General features: G+C 45.7%; 1 protein-coding gene across 1 annotated transcript in view; it reads right to left on the bottom strand.

Annotated features, from left to right (window-relative positions):
* LOC134059608 (adhesion G protein-coupled receptor L3-like) overlaps window positions 1–22,468 on the bottom strand; it is a 138,207-nt gene extending 115,739 nt beyond the window's left edge. Inside the window, exons 1-2 of the mRNA XM_062516052.1 lie at window positions 22,420–22,468; window positions 8,657–9,457 (exon numbers count right to left, since the gene is read on the bottom strand). Of these exons, the coding sequence (XP_062372036.1) occupies window positions 8,657–9,457; window positions 22,420–22,468 (850 nt within the window). The remainder of the gene's footprint in view (window positions 1–8,656; window positions 9,458–22,419) is intronic.
* Between the last annotated feature and the right edge of the window lie 32 nt (window positions 22,469–22,500).

Genomic DNA, 22,500 nt, shown 5'->3' with positions numbered 1-22,500 from the left:
ACACACACACAACCACTGCAGCAGCAGTTGTAGATGGATACACTCCTAGCACACACACACACACACACACACACACACACACACACACACACACACACACAACCACTGCAGCAGCAGTTGTAGATGGATACACTCCGAGCACACACGCACACACACGCACACACACACACACACACACACCAACAGCAGCAAGTGAAGCAACCCAGATGGATCCATTCCCAGCGTCCAATCAGACCTGTCAGACCAAGAGAGCCCACATAACCTCATGCCAGACACATACATGTGCAACAGGGTGGACTCAGGACCACTGCTTAGCTTTACAGCTCTTCATGCAGACATTTGCATCCATTTGGTCAGTACAGATACACAGGCCACCGCAGTACTTGTCTGATCCATGGAAAACATTTTTATTTTCCACGGATCCATTATTTTCCATTTTCACATTAAAACTGAATATGAGGTGCTCACTGATGGTAAAAGTTCAATTCAACAACAGGAGAGAGTTATGGCACGCTCAGAGCTTGATATGCGACGATTCTTTTATTTTCGCCAACGTTTTCGTCTAAGGTTCAGCCAGGGTCATTCCTATGGAAAAATGGACCAATGATTGTGTTGGTGTTCCCATCTTTGCTCCAGCATTTGAACAACAGGAACAAATGGAGGATGAAGATGCAAATGTGATCCAGTGGATGGAATAACGAAACCTGAGTGGCTGTTACTTAACAGGGGAACAAAAGAACTGTGTGTGTGTGTGTGTGTGTGTGTGTGTGTGTGTGTGTGTGTGTGTGTGTGTGTGTGTGTGTGTGTGTGTGTGTGTGTGTGTGTGTGTGTGGGTGTGTGTGTGTGTACGTCTGTGTATATTTGTGTTTCTTCGACAATGTTATCCTCCTTGCAACAGCTGCAATCAAAGTGACGCCATGCCCACCAATGTCTGTCCACACACACACACACACACACATACACACACAAAGGAGACCCTACTTCCTGATTCAGCCCGGAGCCGTGACATCTGTCTGCCAGTCTGACACGCACTCAAATGACATCCCAGTCAGGCTACAATTACCCGGCGCAACCCCGTGCGCTAACACTAGCGTACGCCGCTAGGTCTGGAGAGAGCCCTTCGCCGCCGCCCGCCGCTGTAGCCCTTGAGCGAGCGCCAATCATTGTCCACTCCGGCGAGGCTTTTTGTCCCTCCTCCTGAAGGGTGACCCTTGTGGCCGTGAAGTGACTTCAGCGGCTCCAGCCGTCCACTTCACAAGAGAGCGAAAGCCCACTGTGGAGCGGCGGGGGTCAAAGGTCGATTGCAGGCGGTTAGAGCTGAAGGTCGGCTTCGTGGTGGGGGGCAGACGCTGACAGCCGAGGTCAACGCTAATTTCCTAATCTCGACCTCTTGACCTATAGACCCTCATCGCACCCACCAGTTGGACACCAACCCCCCTTCTACCAAACTCTCACACACACACACACACTGTGACACAGAGACACACACACATACACACACTCCTGTCTCTCTAAAGGCATGCAGTTGCAGCCTTTCAGTTTCTTGCTCCATTGGGCCTCAGAGGAGCAAGTGAACCGGCCAAAATAAAGTCATATTTTAGCTAATAGCCACTATAGTCGATTCCAAATGTCAGCCGACCTCCGTTCGGAGAGGCCAGCTCTGTTTCGCCTCCGCTCAAATGGAAACGATTTATGGCTTTCTTAGATCGCGACTGACAGCCGCGAGGATGACGGAATTCTATTCTTTTTATTTCAGACGCAACCAATTTGTGCCTCGAGATCCCAGCTCACAGCAACCCGGCAAACAGCAAAACAGCGTGAGTCCTACAATGGCAGGACTCAGAAAACACTATCTGATGGGAATTGTTTGGAAATGTAAAAACCAACAGACAAACACATTAGGCTTTTTTTTAAATATTTAAATCAAACACAGTCTCAGCCTAAATGTGTGTGTGTGTGTGTTTGTGTGTGTGTGTGTGTGTGTGTGTGTGGAGGGGGTGGTCTAGGGGCAGGAGTGGGGGGTGGGGGAATCCAAAAAGCATAAAAATATCTGTGTCTGGCGGCGCTGAAAATCCATACGGCTTAACAGGGATCATTAATCTCCGCGTATGACACCTCTCTTCCCCGGGCTGGGGGAGTATGGGTAATTTGTTGCGTCCAGAAGGAAAGGGGAAGAGACAGCCAGCCCGCCGGTCGTCCGTCGTGAGCGAGGGCGGGTTGGCTGGGTGGCAGGTGGCAGCGAAGCGGGCACATTTCTCTCGAGTGGCTGGCCACCTCGCACTAAGACGCCCAGTAAGAGTAGCCCCCCTTCTGTGAACTACGCTGATGAAAGAAAAAAAAATAAAAGAAATAAAATGCAGCAACCATCGACTGGAGATGCTTCAGAGTCTCTCTCTCTCTCTCTCTCTCTCTCTCTCTCTCTCTCTCTCTCTCTCTCTGAGAAATTACACCTTTTTCTCTTCACTTTGTAGGTGTGCTTGCTGTGTGCACGGACACCGGGAGAGATAAATAGTACACAGAGGTCATTATTTAATCTTTTAATGATGCCACAGAGCTGCAATATGTCTAGTATTACATAACATAACGAAGAGATATGTAAAAGTGACTGCTTATAGTTCAGTCATGTATAACAGATTAATACAGTCATTTACAGACCGATTATAAACCTAGTTTCATCAAAATAAAAATGATATCCCCTACATGGATGCATCTGCACCAAGGACATTTCACAGAATATATGATATATAAAAATAAAAATAAAATAAAAGATAAATCAAGGACACTTTACAGATACATATTTGGGATTCATGCTGACTCCATTTCACTTTAGGATCTCTGAAGAGCTGATTCTTTTTTTGGAGGGGCTTTCAAGCGATGGCCCAAGGCCCAACGGTGGTATGTGAAAGTATGTGAAAGCGCTGGTGGTCCCTGGCTGAGCGAATAGCTCACCGTTTTCTATTCAGTAGCGGTACTCAAGCTTTCTTCCTTTAGTCAGAGGAGTCGTCCTGGGGTCAAACTCAGGTTGAAAACCTCTGGGGCCAATGGATGTGAATACAGACATTTCAGCGTGAGGTTTGGTTTCATTTCTATATAACTAGCTCAAGCCTCCTTTGCTCTGCTGGAAAAAAAAGAAAAATCACCCGTGGGCTTGAATCATGGCAGGTGAAGGTGGTCAATTGAGACTTTTAATTGTCCTCTCGTTATAGAGTGGCGTGAAGAATAACTCTACCACGGAGCCATTGTAATTATCAATAGGGGTTGCCATAGAAACGTGCTGCCATGGAATTCACCGGTACAGTTAATAGACGACTGCTATGGCCTGTGCTACAATTGTTCGTCATGACATAAAGGTGTGTGTTTTAGTTCAGATTTCGACTGCAGCTGGCCTGGTTGAAAGACAAATGGTTCCAAATTAAAAAAAAATCTGTCACTGATCTGTCTCTGGATTTGTCAAATCCATGTCAGATTAAGGGCCCTGATCCAGTCCAGATTAAGGTGAAAAAAATCTGGGTTTGGGTCTCTCTACAACCCACCAACTCCACGTCATGCCATAAGGAGCCGTCTACAGAGGTGCATACGTCGGCGCTAAGCGCTACTTTAGCTTTGGCATGCTATTAAAAGGTCAGCCGCAGGGCATGCACACATCGCTAATCCAATTAGCAGGCTATCATTTCCAGCTTCTCCTGCAATACTACGTACAGAGAAGGCATATGAACTACAACCTGCCTTTACTCTTCCTTTTCTCTGCTGTTTTTCATGACTATTTATTCATTTCAGCCAACTGCATTCATCATTTCCTTATTTATTTCATTTATGAATTATTTTTACATCAGTATAGGCGACTGAGGTTGACCTACAAGATAAAGATATCTGATATCAATATTTATATGTGTGGTACTATACTTACAATGTTCAAAAGAAAATAAAAAATGTGTTGGAAAAAGTGCTTTTCTTTCAGCGCTCTGCTACCTTTTCTTGATAGAATGATATAAGGTCGCAATGGTGTGCAGCGATGGATGGGCCACAGTCTTTTGAAGCAGTTTTCTTTCCTTTGGTGGTGCCGGAACTATCCACTCACAAACAGCGTGTACAAAACCTGCCGTATAAAATAAGCAGCGGGCACAGTCTAGTATCCACCTCTAGTGATTTACACAGAAAAGATAAACTAAATAAAATATTGATTCATAAAGCTGAAAGAAATTAAAAAATCTGAAATGAAGCAAACAATGGCCTTCTCTGCCGTGCTCAGCTGTCATGGCAACAGCTCAACACGCCTCAAAAAACCACTTCGCCTGAACTCAACCCAGGATTTGCGATCCGCGGCGTGTGTTTGAAGCGTTGATGCGCCGTGACACTCGCTCGCTGCACTTGCTCTGAAGTCTCGATGCTGGTCACCGTCACACCGACATCACACACAAACAATAAACACAGATTTAACAGGTTTCAGGAGCGAGCGAGCGAGCGAGGGAGGGAGTGTGTGTGAGGGAGTGAGTTTGGCCAGCCTGGTGGCGTTCAGGTGGGCATAGCCGGGGCCCGTGCCAACGCACCGCCTGGTGCCAGGAGGCCGCAGCTGTGCCCGGTGCCCGTCCGCTCTGCCCGCTCTGCTCTGCCCGCCCACGCTGCTTGGACGCCCTTTCTGCTCCGCCTGGGCGCCGCGGCAACTCGAGCGCAGCGGGGCTCTCGAGGGCACAGGTGGGACGGTGCCGGGGCGGATAACTTACATACCCCTGATGCAGAGACACACACACACAAACACACACACACACACACACACAGGGACACACACACACACACACACACACACACACACACACACACACACACACACTCATACTCACACACACACACACAGGCACACAAACAGACACACACGCCACACACACACACACAGGCATGAGGTATGGTGGAGAGGTGGTGTTTGATGTCTGAGACATTATATTCAGATTCCTGTATCGAGCGTGCAGTCCAATTTCTATTTGCCCGTTTGTCAATTGGAAATGTATCGTGTTTGCTTATCCGCTCATTGATGATTTGATTATTCAGTCAGTGAGAGTCATTCATTCATTCATCCATTCATTCATCCATTTATTCATTCACTCAGTCATTCATTCATCCATTTATTCATTAACACTTAGTGATGCTGACTGCTTGTTCTCTCACCATCTCCTTGTCTATGTGTTATCTCTCTCTCTCTCTCTCTCTCTCTCTCTCTCTCTCTCTCTCTATCTCCCTCCATCTCTCCTCTGGTTCCAAAAGCTTGGCCCCATCCCTTCATTTGGCCCTCTGTCTATCCATCTCTCTATCTCTCCTCTCAATCCATTACCACTCCATCACGTTGTCTCTGGTCTCTCTTCTCCTCCTCCCCCCTCCCTCCATCCCTCCCTCCCTCCTTCCCTCCCTCTGTCTCTCGCTCCGGCCCTCTATCTGTCTTTTCCTCTCTGTCAGCACAGCAGCCTCCTTGGCTAATTCCTTGGAGGTCAGCCCCGACGCGTTCGTCCGCATATAATGTGCAGCCTCGGTCCGTGCACACACACACACACACACACACACACACACACACACACACACACACACACACACACACACACACACACACACACACACACACACACACACACACACACACACACACACACACACACACACACACACACACACACACACAGAGGGGGGCCACCCATGGCGGATGGATGCAGCCGAGGCTGGGGTTTGAGTGGGTGAAAACGATCGGTGAAAACAAAGTTGGCAAGCGAACCCTAGCCGTGCTAATTTGCTGTAGGGCGCCACCCTGGACGCATGTAAAAGCAGCCTTTAATACGCATTCATTTAATAAAGCACAGACCCCAGCAACTGGTGTGTGTGTGTGTGTGTGTGTGTGTGTGTCTTTCTCCTCCTACAACACCCCCACTCCCTACACACACGCTCACACACTCACATACCCCTCGCCTCTGCTTCTTCCTGTCTCTCGGCTGTCTACCTCGGTCTTTGTTCACACCCATGCAGAGGAGACACACACACACACACACACACTCTCTCCTTCTCTCTCACACACACACACACACACTCACTCACTCACTCACTCATACACAAACACACACACACTCTTCCTCTCTCTCTCACACACACACACACACACACACACACACACACACACACACACAGACAGACAGACAGACACAAACTCACTAACTCTCTCACACACACACACACAAAGGAGACAGAGGGAAGCAATTACGCTGGGCAAACAGTGGCGCGTCCACAGGGGAGCCCAAACTCCGGGTGACACGCGGGGGCCAGACACTCTCCATCTCCGGGGGCGGCGACTACGCCACTCGGCAACGACGGCCGCCAGCCAGCCCTGGACGACTCCTCGCCTTGCCCCGCCCGGCTGACACTAATTGCCACGCTTTAGGAATGCGCAGGACAGACTGGGGGAACGTGTGGCGATTGCAGACGGGCAAACTTAAATTATACACTCTCTATACTTTGCATGCATGCACGGACGCGGATGTGGACGTGGACACACACACACACACACACACACACACATGCACCAACACACAAACTAATGATATACATGCAAGAGATGCAGTTAATGTGAAACTGCTTACGAGAGTTTACACACATATTATGCATATTTTACCCACCTTTACAATACACACATTCTTTCACACACACACACACACACATACACACACACACACACACTCATGCTGCTTAATCTTACACAGACACACTCAACAAAGGCAACTGCAGCATTATTGCAATCCCCCCCCGCCCCACACACACACCTCACTTGTCTTTCTTTACTGGCATTCCACGAAAAGTGTGACAGTGAAAAGGAAAGACAGATGCAGAACTCGAGATTTAGTTCACTGCTGCGAGCGGAGACTTGGCTGCCAAACAGCTTCTGACACATCTGACAAAGAGGCTGATTAGACGAAGCACAAAGAATTACCTCAGTGTGTGTCAGAGACATTTGCTTTTTTGTTATGTGCGTGTGTGTGTGTGCGTGTGTGTGTGTGTGTGTGTGTGTGTGTGTGTGTGTGTGTGTCTGTGTTTGTCACATCTGTGATTTCACAAACAGAGGTGTGAAGAAATTAGGCTCCCGTGAGAGACCTCCAGCGCGTTTAATAACTCACGGCGCGCTCTCTTTTAACACGCGCTCAGTAATCAGGTGTAGAAACACAGAAAAAGGGAAACAAAAGAGACAGCTAACTTTGAACACAGCTACTGGAAACTCACTGTTAAAAGCACACCTATTAATGTAGGCACTAGGGGACCATTTTAATCATTTTGCTTTGCAGGAAGAAAGGTTTAAAGCCAACCAGGGTTCAAACGATTTGCTGTTTGTGGGAATGTGAAAAAAAAAAAAATCTCGACCAAAAAAACACAAAAATTAATGCCTGTCTGTGCAAAGGTTACTTAAGGACCAAGTACAAATATTTCACCATGCAATTATGCCGTGACAGGGGTATCCCTTTCCTTTGTTTCCGAGCAGGAAGCTATTTATGTATATTTCCACTCTATTATTTTTTTTTGTTGTTGTTGTCTAAAGGCCCTTTAATTATAAATGGGTGGCACACGAAGGTGCTCTCCCTACATTAATTATCTACTTCTCACATGCGGCAAGTGCCTCTGCAAGCTGGCTTTCAAAAGCAGCCAAACATTTCCTGTTCGTTAACTCCAAACCCCACTTGGCAATTAGAATTACAAAAAAAACTAACACTAACGAACCACACCACAGCTGGTCTACACCGACACACACTCTCGTACACGACAAAGTGTGTGTTATTGTCACATAGTCAAGGTGTGTTTCAAACCAGAGCATTATTCTGTTGAGGGCCTGCAGATCTTCATCAATGTTTCTGAACACAATTCTCTGTTTTTCTGTGCAAAGACATACTGACTGAAGGATTTCTGTTTATTCTGTATAACATTGCAGTGAGGTAGACCGGAGTATAGCTCAACTCAATTTCAGTTGAATTAAAATTGAATGTAAAAAAAAGGTTCCAACTGTACTGCCATGAAACCATGCCGTCTTTAGGGATTTATACACATTAAAATCATATAATCAGATTTGTCATGGCAACGGTTAGTTGGCTTTAAGATTTCAAAAATATGTATATGAATGACATATGAAATATTACCTCATTCACCTCTTCAGACTCTAATAGCAGGCACACCCTCTCAACAGTCACAGCCCTTCCTGAGGTTGGATGTTTTCAAACAAAGTCCCCCAAGCCAGCCCCCCCCCCCCTCTCTCTCTCTACAACATTTCTACTGAAACCTGACTTTAATTAGCCTCAGGTGAGCATTAACCGTCTAAAAATACATACGTCAGCTTAGAACCGGCAGCGGTTTAAGACAATATTATGCATATGTATTCTGCCCCGAGGGGCCCGTATGAGTAGCAGTGGTGAACAGGACTGCGTAGGACTGTAAGACTAATAAAGAACCAAAATCCGACTATTAAAATGAAGGACAACTCGGCAAGCATGCCAAACGCACATCAGCAGCAGGGCTTCAAACTTAGAACTCAGACGAGGAGACACACAAGAAGGGGAAACACAAAACCGCCAGCACCAGAGTTTTAAACACTAATCGTTTTTGACTCAAATGAAACGTTTTTTGATGGGAAAAGTTCCCGCCTTACCTAGTCGGTTGTCCAGGGCGCCAAAGTCCAGCGAGTACTTGACCACGTGGTAGTTGTTCCAGACGTAGAGCAGGTTGTCGCGCGGGTTGTAATCCACGGCGGCGATGTACTGGTAGGAGTTGGGGAAGGAGATGTCCAGGTAGCTGTCCTTGCTCAGCTCCGTGTTGTAGATGTAGTCGATCTTGTTGCCCGTGGCCTCGCTGTCGTCGTCCTCGTACACCGACTTGACGACGTAGAGCACGCCGCAGATCATGAAGGCGTTGGAGGCCGAGCGCTTGTCGTAGGCCGTCTCCCACGTGCCCTCCACGCGCAGCGTGTACGGGTTCAGCTGGCTGATGACGATGCGCCCGTTGTTCTGCTCGGTGGCGTAGACCACCCACAGGCCGTTCTCGTCCACCGCCAGGTCGATGTCGGACTTGCCGCCCCAGCGGTACGGCGAGGTGTCGTGGTAGTTGGCGCTGGCGATGATGGCCTCGCCGCTCTTGATGCGCGTGCGCAGGTCGAACTTGACGATGTTGCGCGTGCGCTCCTTGTTGAAGAAGAGCGCGCCGTCGTACACGACGAAGCCCGTGCCGTCCACGCGGTGCGGCAGCTTGTAGGTGGTGGTGGGCCGCCCGGCGATGAAGTCCTCCTTGGACGAGTACTCGGTCAGCGTGTCGGTGCGGTACGGCGTCCAGGGCATGTAGTAGATCTTGTCGGAGGCCTGCAGCGGGTCCTTGCACCAGGCACCGGACTGGTGGTCCGACTCGAAGAGGTGCTCGCTCTGGTACACGCCCCTCAGCAGTCCAGGACACAAGAAAACTACAAAGATGGAGGACAAGGTTAGACTGCTAAACATATCACAATACCTTTTTTTTTACCCTTTAGCACCAATAACTAGATGTTAGCTAAACTAGAATAAATAAACCAAAAACGTTTCTTTACGAACTTCAACTCCACCTAACCCGGAAACTAAGTGTTATAAAGTACAGCTTATTGACAAATGGTTGGAGACAGAGCATTACAGCCGCGGCCGCCCGTGGGAAAGCAGGTAGCATTAATCAGCGTTTTGGACCTCAATCCCACCGTCAGATGGACTACGGCTCATATTGTAGGTACACACACACACACACACAAACACACACACACACACACACACACACACACACATATTTTGGCAAAGACCCAGAGCGCACTCAATACTCCCCCTCACTGCTCTCTCTATTTAATTACAAAGAGTTGCAACTCCATGATGGATCGGACACGGAGCGAAAAAAAAATCACTAACTTCCATCCACTTAGATGAATTTGAGTCTCTGTCGGAGTCTGTGTTTAACATATATGCTCCACCTACAGATGACGGTGTTGTAGGATGTAATGGCATCTATTGACTCAAACAAAGGTCGCATTTAGAACTTTGATAAATAGGACTGGCCTCGATATTGGCAACCGCGGGGTTGGAGACCATGGAAACACAATAATTACTTTATATTTATTATCTGGGCATGTGTTTTTTTTCCCTTCTTCTTCTTTTGTTTTGGTTCTATGCAATCTCGTCGATTTGTGTCAGCATGATTTACTGTGACCCTGCGTTCAAAACTAATAATACCGAACTCGAGCTCTACTTAAATCTCATAAAGGCATCCCATGATGCATCTGTGCCTCGCAGAGTGCCTCGATGGCTGTCGGACATTTGGCGCTCCTCAGCGATATGGATTACCTTGAACCACCCACCGCGTCGTTCCCAAAGTCCGACTGCGCACTAAAAAAGATTATTTTTCCCGACGTAATCGCATTCAAATTAATTTCGGACCGCGGAGGGCGCATTGTCTATTGATACTAAAGGACGGCATAATCTTGGGAGACAGCAATTACACAGGCTCCCTCTAATTAGATGTGCCCGTAGCCATGGGGATTTTGGTGCTTCGCCATGGCAGATGATGCATTGTCTCTGGTCCGGCAGAGACATTTGCAAAAGAGAATAAACAGAACGCTGACATTTTATCTGCTCGGCGCGGCAGATAACCTTCAGACAAGAGCGAACAAGAGGCCCAAATGATTGAAAATAAGCAACTGCATTCTGGCAATAAAGCCTCCTCCCTCTCTCCGTGCACTCCAGCGACTTCCTGAATTCATTCGTATTCAGATAAGTAAAAAAAAAAAAACACAGCTAGGTCTATACACCCCGGCCGGTCTCTTGTCTGACTAAACAAAGCCGCGGACCCCAGGAATTGCACTGGAGGCGCGGGAGACTGCGTCAACGCTGATTTGTATTCATAAACCCTTCGGAGGGTGCGCACGCCTGGGAAACAAGCCTCCTTCAGCGGCTCTGTCCGCGACAGCCTCTCCCTCCGTCTGGCCTGTCTGTGTCACCGTGACATGGGCTAAGGTAATGGAATGCTTGGCTAAGCATTATGGAGGGCTAATTAAATGGCCCCTTCGCTCGCGCCGAAAGCCACCAGATTGGGGGGACCTCGCCCCGGCCCGGCCCGAAGTCTCCCGCCGCAATCCCCCGCGCTAACGCTACAGTCGATGTTGCGCCGCTTGTCTGACATTGAAAACCAATGAAGATTGAGAGCAGTGTGAGTGTGTGTGTGTGTGTGTGTGTGTGTGTGTGTGTGTGTATGTATGAGAGAGTCTGAGTGTGAATGAGAGAGAGAGAGAGAGAGAGAGAGACAGAGTGTGTGTGTGTGTGTGTGTGTGTGTGTGTGTGTGTGTGTGTGTGTGTGTGTGTGTGTGCGTGTGTGTACAAGTGTGTGTGTCACCACTTTCCCTCTCTACCTCACTCCCTCCCTGTGCAGCAGGTTTCAGCAGCTTTATTTGGCAGAAATCTTTGAAGAAATAAAAAGCGAGGTGCTTTGATTTGGGTAGGCAAGCTGTGTGACACCTGATTCGCCCCAGCAATTTTTTTTTTTTTTTTTTTTTTGCCTTGAGTTTTTCAAAAAAGAAAAACAAAACGCCTTTTTTTTTTTTTAAAACTCAGCACCCAGACTGCAGACGTGGGCTGGGAGGGGGGTTTGCAGGGGTGGAGGTGCGATATTAGCAGCATGTAAGAGGCATGATTAGAGGTTGAGGAGGTTGCCTCCACCCCACACTGCTCATCCCTCCCAGAGCACCAAGCTGCGATGCTTGCCATTCGGTTTCATCACGGCGGTGACCGTGACACTCACAACAGTCTTGGCTCTGTCTCGTGTTATCCACAATTTCGACAGAGAAATATTACTCATTATAAAACAGCATTTAAAAACAAAACAAAAAAAAGCCACAAGCCCCAACTAAGCCACCAAAAAAACCCCTCTAATATGAACACAAGAAGGACTTAAACATGGGAGGGGGGGTACAAGGGAAAGAGGGTATGAATCCACAAGCATGCATCGCACCACAACTAGTGCTGGGACAGAGAGACTGGTTAAGCAGGAGTAAGCCTCGGGGACACAAGCCAGAAATGAAAGCGGGGAAAGAGAGAGGGCTGAACTCACAACAGCACAGACCAAGTAGGGAAAGTGGCAGGGAAATAAATAAATAAATAAATAGCAACAACAACAACAAAAACACTGCTTTCCTGTGAGAAAACAACACACCCACATACACACACACACAGATACACACACACACACACAGAGAGACACCAACAGCTTAGCTGGTGAAACATATGCCTACTGCTTTAATTGCCCGACTCTTTTGCTGCTGAGTACATTATTCAGTCAATTAGAACAAGCTCCAGTGCAGCTGAACAAATCAGGCACTTTCTTCTGCCGGCTCAGGGGCCGGAAAGTGGGGTGAGGTGGGGTGAGGAGGACCCCTGAATGCTGGAGGGTACTGGAGGACATCACACAGAACGGCTAAGCTACGCTAACGCTAGCGTACGCACCCCCCCCCCCCCCCAAAAAAAAAAAAAAAAAGAGCAGTGCTTATGGTTGTCTAGCCCTAGGACGTACACAGTGTACTGTGCGGTTAGCTTGCCGTTCTTTGTTTAGCATTCCATGGACACGCACCGCCTGAAGGTTACAGCCTTCACTATGGTTATGATTGCAATTTAAAATACTGACAGCTCATTGGATGGACTATTGATTGTCTTCGTCACCCCTACCCCCCCCACCCCCCACTCAGATTGATAAGGAGAGAATGCTAATGCTAAGAAACGTAGCGCTAGCCATAACATGAGTGTCAGCAAATGGAGAGGCATGGGGCGGGTGGGGGATTAATGAGCTCAGTGCTCAGGTACCATCAATCTAAGTGTAAAAACATATGCGTGGTTAAGCCCTAGGCGTACTCAGCTGCTGAGAAGCTGCAATCTCTCTCAGTCTCTCCAGGCCTATCATTTGAGCACCCCTCACGGCTGCGGCCGCCACCACCGCCACCACCACCACCACCACCAGTCCACCACCGCCACCACCGTTGCTATCTTCTACTTCCTCACCACTAGTGCACTCCTGTTCATGCAGCTAGCTCCAGGCTAAGTGCGCTAAATTACCCATGTGGAATCAATGTGCATGGGTGTAGGCTAGCCTACACGCATTGTAGCCTAATGATCTCTGCCTGGGTGTCAATGGAGTGACATCGCACCTCTGCTCCCATGGGAGGTCAAATTGTCCTCTACATGAGAGAGATGCTTGTCTGAACCAATGAGCGCTAATTTTTACACTGTAAGTCCCTTTTTGGCTGCTGACAGTGACATCCTGACCTACAGTATGTCAGAACGAAGCAACGCAATGGCTGTCCGTAGCAAAACGGCTGACGCAGGACGCTAGGCTACTTTTCTGGAGTAAAACTTCAGATGACTTCTCCGAGAACATTGCCTTTGTCCACAGGGCACAGTGTTCAGGAACAGCATGAAACTCTAATAGTTACATCAACTATGCAATTATGTATATTTATATATAGTAGGCCTACTCCAATGGAGCAAACAAACTGCTAAAAATGTTTATTAATTCTGTACAGAACTTTACATAAGTATCTCTGCAAACAAACATCTCTAGAAGACTAAATATAAACGCAGGCCTTTATTTAAGCACTTAAGAAGCTTTCCACATGCATGCAGCAGTCATTATGTATGCAATTCAAGACTGTACAAACAATATGTATCCTCCAGCACCCCACTCAGAAATGAATATGCTATTTTCAGAAGAGCTTTCCATGTGATAACGTCTTCCTATTCATAATTCACATCGCCAACAAAGACGAACTGTAGCTCAGCAGCAAAATGAAGAAGCATTAAAACAAAACAAAAAAAAAAAGATGTTTTTCTGGAGGGAATTACAAATGGAGTCCTACGGGGGCAACCCACTATGGCAAATGGAGCAAGTTCACTCTACATTAGAACAAGAGAAGTCATTTTAGTTACCTTTCTGTTCCACTTCTATTTTAGGCATGGGAAAGAGAGGAAACAAGAGAAGAGAGGGAGAGAGAGAGAGAGAGAGAGAGAGAGAAGAGTATTGGAGAAAGGAAGAAGAAACAGGGGAGAAACAGAAAGAATATATTAATTGGTGCGAGCATTTGGCAGAAAACCCAGTTTCTTCTGGCAGGTCAGCAGAGAGCCATTAAGAGACTGTGCAAGTGGAGGAAAGAGGAGGATAATTATAATAATAACAATGAAAAAAGTGGCAAACAGTAGAACAGTGGGGTCAACGGCCCTGCATCATAATCCCATCCTGCAACGAGACACAATACACACACACACACACACACACACACACACCGAAAACTCTCCTTTTGTCGGAACCTGAGAAGGAAACATGGAAGAAAACAGCCAATAAATGGGGGAAAACAGCATACGGCAACACTCGGGTGGGTGAAGGAGAGCTTTTTGAAGTTTTGTCAAATGAAAGGAGAGGAGAGACGGTTGCAATTGACTTGTCTAAGAATATCTCTCCATCTTTTTGAGGCGTTTTTTTTTCTTCTTCTTCTTTTGAAAGGCTAAATTGGATGTAGAGGATGAGCATATGGAACATCACAGATGGAGCATTTTCCAATGCATCGTTCAAAGAAAGAGAGAAAGAGTGGAGAGAGAGAGAGAGAGAGAGAGAGAGATCTCTCAGAAAATCTTAACAGAAAAAAGAATATACTGCATCACTTGGATTGATATGGCACAGCTGATGGTGAATAGACAGTAAGATACCTAGTGCATGGTGGTAAATATATGACATCTGAACTGGGGAAATTCAATACTGTAGATATTTGAGCGGCCATTTCCTGTATGACGTCAATAAAAGACCATTCATTACACCTGTGTACTTGTGCCAACACAGGTAGACAGCATGAGTCATAGTTACAATTCGGCTTAGTGTTAGTGAGGACCATGCGATGCTATGGATTTCCAATGCAGTACAGGTGTGTGATCATGAAAAAAAAGACGGAGAAGGAGAAAAAACGCTAATGTCATATAGTCCGTGGATATGATTCGCATCAATCTGAATCTGAATCTAGGCCAAGCAGCTCTTCAAATGAATGTCTGCCCCCAGGCAAACATGGAAAAACATCAAATAAATATCTACACAACAGCCTGAGACTACACATGCGACTGTATTTAATCCCCTCCCAACCACCCCTCCACACACACACACACACCTCTTCCTCTCAAACATATTGACCCGATTCACAATGCACCCCCTCCTCCTCCAATCTATTGCTCCAACCGAAAGGTCCAGAGGAGAAATGAGAGTTGCATATGCCTTTTTCCAAGCCACTGATCATCATGTTGGATTTTTTATTTTTTCGTGCAAATGGTGTGTAGAAAAATCTGTGGCTGACTGATGATGTGCGTGTACTCTACGGGCCTTTAGCATTTTTGTGGGTGGAGTTGGGGGGAGGCCTGCATGGAAGCCTGGCTTCTATGAGTTTTTGACTCAGGTAATAAAGGCGGGCGCACACACACATCGGTCTCTATCTTTTATTCTATTCCTTTCCTCTCCTTTCCAACATAGTGCAAGGAACACTGTGTGTGTGTGTGTGTGTGTGTGTGTGTGTGTGTGTGTGCTTTGTTTATGTGTGTGTGTGTGTGTGTGTGTGTGTGTGTGTGTGTGTGTGTGTGTGTGTGTGTGTTTATGTGTGTGCGTGTGTGTGTGTGAGGCGGAGGTCTGCTCCCTGGTGCAGTAAACAGTAGGACAGGCTCGTGGCCCTCTCCAGCTCCCAACTCTGTAATCCTTTATTTAATAAGAATGGATTAACCCGAGTTACCAGGGGCTTACAATGTACATTCTCCAAAAAAGCCAGAGAGAAGGATGGAGAGAGAGAGAGAGAGAGAGAGAGAGAGGAAGAGGAGGAACAGATGGAGGTGAGAGGAAGAGAAAAGCGTGATGGATGTATTGTATCGACACCATCGAGTATTCTGTGCTAGGCTTAGGCCAGCTGACATTTGTACTGCACGGAGATCTGAAGGTGATGCCCTCAGTGTCACAGCAGTCACACAAGTGTGTGCGCGCACGTGTATGTGTGTGTGTGTGTGTGTGTGTGTGTGTGTGTGTGTGTGTGTGTGTGTGTGTGTGTGTGCACACAGTATGTCTGTGCATGCTGTGATGACAAAAGAATGCTCTTGTCATGTCAATACCGTAAAGCCTTTGAGCTGTAAATTGTGGAGTGACTGTGTGTGAAAAAGAAGCACATACACACACACACACACACACACACACACACACACACACACACACACACACACACACAGGAAAAAAAAGTGGGTGTTGAAAATAGCACCCAGCATGACATTAGCATGGCAGGAAATGATGTCACACTCTTGCTGTGTACCACCCAATGGGACTGCTCCATGACTCTGCCTGCCTCGGAGGGGGAAAAGGAAGAGGAAGTCCCCCTGGTGTGTGCAGTGGGGTTGGTCCACGCTGGTTATGAGCTGGCTAACGGGCTGTGGAGGAAGGCATTAGCCCACCAGCCGCTAGCCAAGTAGCAACGCAGCGCAGCGCTACCCCCCCATGACATAACTCAACCCAGCCACTAGCCATGTAGCAACGCAGCGCTACCCCCCATGACATAACTCAGCCGAGCCACTAGCCATGTAGCAATGCAGCTCACCCCCCCCACACACCCCCGATAACATAACCCAACCCAGCCTCTAGCCATGTAGTAATGCAGCGCTACCCCTCACCCCCCCCCCATAATATAACCCAACCAAGCTGCTAGCCATGTAGCAATACAGCGCTACCCCACCCCCTCCAATAATAATATAACCTAACCCAGCCGCTAGCCATACAGTGCTACCCCTCAATTCCCCCACAGTATAAACCTGTTTCTACTCGGCATGTACCACCCACCCCTCAAAGACATGGCCTGTGCCTCTAACACCCCCCCCCCCCCCCACCCACACACACACACACACACACACCTATACACCCACCGCTGCTACCTGAGGCTGTCAAGCAACACGGTTACCCGTGGCGACAGGCTCTCCCCCGTCATTGCTCGTCAAAATGGAATCAGGCGTCTCGGTGTCAAGGTCACTCCCGAAAGCGCTTGGGCAGCGACGGATAATTTGTCCCGCGCCGCCCGCCAACACTATTAGCGACGCGGCAGAGGACGAGCTAGCTTCAGTGCCTCTTCAGAAAAGGAGAATGAGCGGAGAGAGACAGAGAGAGAGAGAGAGAGAAAGGGACAGAGAGAGAGAGAAAGCAACCGACAGAGAGAGAGACAGAGAAAGCAACAGAGAGATAGAGAAAGCGACAGACAGAGAGAGAGAGAGAGAGAGAGAGAGAGAGAGAGATAGAGAAAGCGACAGACAGAGAGAGAGAGTGACAGAGAGAGAGAGAGAGAGAGCTCACTTCCTCAGAACATGACATCTACCTTTGTGCCATCTATATACCTCCACATGAATCCCCATACTATTCAGAGGAAATCTTTTCAATTCTACAATCTGAAATCTTACAATTCCAATCAGAGGGGTCTGTTTTAGTCATGGGAGACATGAATGCGAGAACTGGGAGAGAAATAGACTATATTGAATCGAACAGTTATGCATATGTCGCTGATGTGCAGATTAATAGAAACACTAATTTTGAAAGACTACGTCAGAGCAATGACAATATTGTCAACAAAAATGGTAAGCAGTTAATCCAACTCTGTAAAAGCCTTGGTCTCTTTATTTCAAACGGCAGAGTAAAGGGTGACTCTCTGGGTAGATTTACCTACTGTTCCAAGCTTGGTTGTAGTGTGGTAGATTACGCCATCACAGATATAGATGCAAGTCAAATCAACTACTTTATGGTTAAGCCCCAAGTCCCACTATCTGATCATAGTCATATAACTTTAAGTTTAAGAAAGAACAACACCGCTGCAACACCTTCAAAACATCAAAAAAACAAATTCTATCCCCTGCCAACTCAGTTTCGGTGGGACAAAAACAGTGTGGAACAATATCAGACCGAACTAAGTAGTATACAAACTGAAAATCAGATATACACATTTCTGTTCACAAAATTCCCAGAAGACAGGGAAGGAGTAAATATAGCAACGGAAAAGTTAACAGAAATGTTCACCTCAGTCGCCAAGAACACACTGAAAATTAAAAAAACAAAGAAAACAACAACTGCGAAAAACAAGTGGTTTGACAAAGAATGTCAAGCTTTAAAAAAACAAATAAGAATGTTATCAAATAAAAAACACAGGGACCCCACAAACCAAAATACAAGGTCATTATATCAATTGACTCTCACCAAGTACAAAGCATTATTGAGACAGAAGAAATATATGTATATGAAAGAAAAACTACAAAATATTGAAGATGCAATAGATCAAAACTCTTTTTGGGATGAATGGAAGAAACTTGAAATCTCTAAGAAACATAAACATATTTCCCTATGCGATGCAAATACCTGGACCAACCATTTTGAACACTTATATACTAGTGACAAATTAAATCCCTTCCAAATTCAATTGACTGACGAGTTGCACACTCTAGAGTCAGGAGCAAAAAACAAATTGAATACCTTAGACACACCCGTATCATTAATTGAACTAACTAAAAAAATTAAAAGCCTAAAGAATAAAAAAGCATGTGGACCTGATGGAATTTATAATGAAATGATTAAATGCAGCACTCCATTATTAAGCCAGGCCATTCTTAAACTTTTCAATATGATCATAGTAGTTGGCCATTTTCCAGACCCATGGAAAGAAAATCAGATCGTTCCAATCTTTAAAGATGGTGACAAATTCAATCCCAACAACTACAGAGGGATCGCTTTAAGTAACAACCTAGGGAAACTCTTCTGCAATATAGTAAACAACAGGATAACAGACTTTTTACTAGAAAATAAGGCCATCAACAACTGCCAGATCGGTTTCATGAAAAACCACCGAACAACCGACCACATATACACATTACAATCACTAATCGATAAATATGTCACTAACATCAACAAAGGAAAAATATTCGCTTGTTTTATCGATTTCAAAAAGGCGTTTGACTCAGTTTGGCAGGATGGTCTATTATTGAAACTTATTCAAAATGGCATAGGAGGAAAGACATACGATATAATTAAAGATATGTACGATAACAATAGATGTTGTGTGAAAATCGAAAATCAAAGAACAACTTACTTTAAGCAGGCCAAAGGGGTCCGGCAAGGGTGTACTCTCAGCCCACTGCTTTTTAACTTATATATTAATGATTTAGCAACTAACATCGAAAACTCTAAATCACCAGGACTTACATTAGAGGGAAGGGAAATTAAATGCTTGTTATTTGCTGATGACCTCTTACTTCTATCGCCAACTGAGGAAGCTTTACAGGAAAGTCTTTCCATTCTTGAAAACTACTCAGAAACTTGGAACCTCAAAATAAACACAGAGAAAACTAAGACAATGACCTTTCAGAAAAAACATCGCTCAACGGGGAATAAATATACTTTCACTCTTGGTGGGGAAAAACTATGTCAGGTGACAAAATATAACTACTTAGGCCTGACAATATCATCATCAGGCAACTTTGATACAGCAAATAAAGACCTAGCTGAAAAGGCACGGAAAGCTTACTATGCAATTCACAGAACATTAAAACAATTTAATCCCCCCGTTAGACTGTGGCTGAAAATTTTCGACTCAACCATCAAGCCCATCCTTTTATATGGAAGTGAAATTTGGGGCACCAAGTACCAACACAATTATGTCTCTTGGGACAAAAACGCAGCAGAGACATTTCATCTTGAATTTTGCAAAAACACCCTTGGAGTACATAGAAATGCCTCCAATCTTGCCTGCAGAGCAGAACTAGGAAGATTCCCCCTACTGACTGATATAAATAAAAGGGCATGCAAATTTTACCATCATCTTATATCTAACCAAGACAAATGTCATTATAATGCTCTCCTACAGAGGGGAAAACACCCAGAGAGAGACCCTTTTACTTATCTGAAAACTAAACATAATCTGAATGAAACGGACATGACACAGGCAAAAATAAAACTAATCGAAAAAGAAACAAAAGAAGAGTATTTCCAATATTGGCTGAACGAAATTGAGCATTCTAATAAATTGAACTGTTTTCAAAAAATTAAAAAGAATTATGAATTGGCACCCTATCTTACAGAAATTAAAGAATTTAAACAAAGAAAACAAATAACTTCCTACAGAATTAGCGACCACTCGCTGGCCATAGAGACTGGAAGACACAGACAGACCTGGCTTCCAAGGGAAGAAAGACTTTGTCTGAATTGTAATGAGGGAGCAGTGGAGGATGAGCTACATTTTCTAACCAAATGTAACAAATATGCCTCTATTAGAGGCCAGTTTTTCGAACAATTCACACAAGTTTCACCTCAATTTCACCTATTGGGAAATGAAGAGAAACTCCCATATCTATTAGGAGAGCACAGAGACTGTATTAGTCTAGCAGCACAATACGTGTCAGACTGTCACAAAATGAGGAAGTGAGTGACTCTTGATAATGTGGCAAAGTACATGGAAGCATGTTGACAATATCTTTTTAAAATGATATTATTATTACTATTTTTTTTTCTAATTATTTAAGTTTCCTTTCCTTTCATTTACCTATTTTAAAAATAGTTCCTATAAGTTTCATTTGTTTTCACTCCACCCCAAACAGATATTGTATCTGTTTGTTTTTTGTAATATGTCAGCTTTGGCAACACTGCTTATTTGAGTCATGCCAATAAAGCTCCTTTGAATTTGAATTTGAATTTGAGAGAGAGAGAGAGAGAGAGAGAGAGAGAGAGAGAGAGAGAGAGAGAGAGAGAGAGGGAGGAAGAAAGAAAAATGGAGGAGGAGGAGGAGGGAGAGAAAAAATGAGCGAGAGAGGAGAGAGGGAGAAAAAAATCAATTCATATGAAAGGATTCTTCCGTACCGTGACCGTAATAAGATTTGGGGGAGGTTGTCATTTGAGCACTTAAAGGCAGCTGTAGAGTTCTTGGGGAGAAAAATAAGGAGCAGAGCAGAGCAGAGCAGAGCAGAGCAGAGCAGAGAGAGAGAGAGAGAGAGAGAGAGAGAGAGAGAGAGAGAGAGAGAGAGAGAAGAGAGAGAGAGAGAGAGAGAGAGAGAGAGAGAGAGCGAGAGAGAGAGAGAGAGAGAGAGAGAGAGAGAGAGAGAGAGAGAGAGAGAGAGAGAGAGAGCAGAGACAGACAGAAAAAGAGAGAGATGGTGTGGGGGGCAGGAATTTGAAAATGCAGAACAGAATCTGCTCTCACAGAAGGCATCTGCTCTTCGAAACGAGTTTAGCTCTCGGCTTTTTCCGTTGTTACTCTTGAGTAAAAAAAAATAAATATATATATATATATATATATATATATATATACATATATAAACTAAAACTATTTTGCCGGTGTTCTTTAGAAAAAAGCTGCTCAACTCCAGCCTGCTTCTCCATACAGTATGACAGGCATATACGGACAAAAACCTTTACTACACCAACTAGTACAGTAGATAACTAAACGACTAGTTAATGCAAAACTTCACTACAAAAAAAAAAAAAAAAAAACGGGAAGGACTACTCTTGATGCATTTCACAAAGTCATTGAGGAATACAATTTTACACACGATCATATAGTCCAATCTCTTGGGAAGATACTTAAGTGCCCCACTGGCACTGAATAATGATTATATCTTGAGCTGCATGATATACCATGCATCAGGGGAAGGTCACTGAACACGGGAACCTACTTGGTGATGCACTTGCTTGCTGCCTGATAGTGTTCATTTTGAAGCTTGACTATGAGGATGATCCGACTAATCCTTAATCAAATAAACACATGCTGTACCTGTGCATACTGTAGACCAAATATGAGCATCTGATACCGTTAGAAAGTCATGATGTGAGTTGCTAAGGGACAACAGGGTTCTCCCCCTAGGCAGGTCGGATTAGAATCATCTCAAAATCACCTAATTGACTGAAAGTACTCAAAAAGCATCTGAAGTACAGTTAGTTGGTGGGAAGAGCATCTCCAGCTGGCCTTGGTGAGGTGAACACCTAAATGGTATCTCAAACCTGCACGTTTCCCCAAAACGCCTAAAGGAAGGAGGGGGAGTGGAGAGGAAGGGATTGGGAGAGGGGGGGAGGGGTCTTTACTGTAGGGGACACGTTTACCTCGCATAAGCTGTCAACAGGCGTCAATCACCTGAGCCCTGCAGATGCGAACGACTCCATGACTTTGAAGCTGTTTGCTAAACTTCAGTGGAGACGATCGACAACCAACACACAGCGAGCAACAGACTATCTTTCCTCACGACCAGATGCGAAACCTGTTACTCTAAACTTCAGGGTATGTGCCCCCCCCCACCCCCCTCCCATCCCCCAACCGAATCGAATCCTCTCCCTCCTCCTTCTTACCCCTCAGCCTGGCGCCGGGTGCACGCCCGAGCCTCTCAATAATTAACATGTCCCGATTCTGTGCCGCCGTGCCAGCGAGGT

The sequence above is a fragment of the Sardina pilchardus genome, chromosome 16 (assembly GCF_963854185.1).
Source record: "Sardina pilchardus chromosome 16, fSarPil1.1, whole genome shotgun sequence".
Classification (NCBI taxonomy): Eukaryota; Metazoa; Chordata; class Actinopteri; order Clupeiformes; family Clupeidae; genus Sardina; species Sardina pilchardus.
Note: the sequence above shows the minus strand (reverse complement) of the source record. Positions and strands in the feature narration are given on the sequence as shown.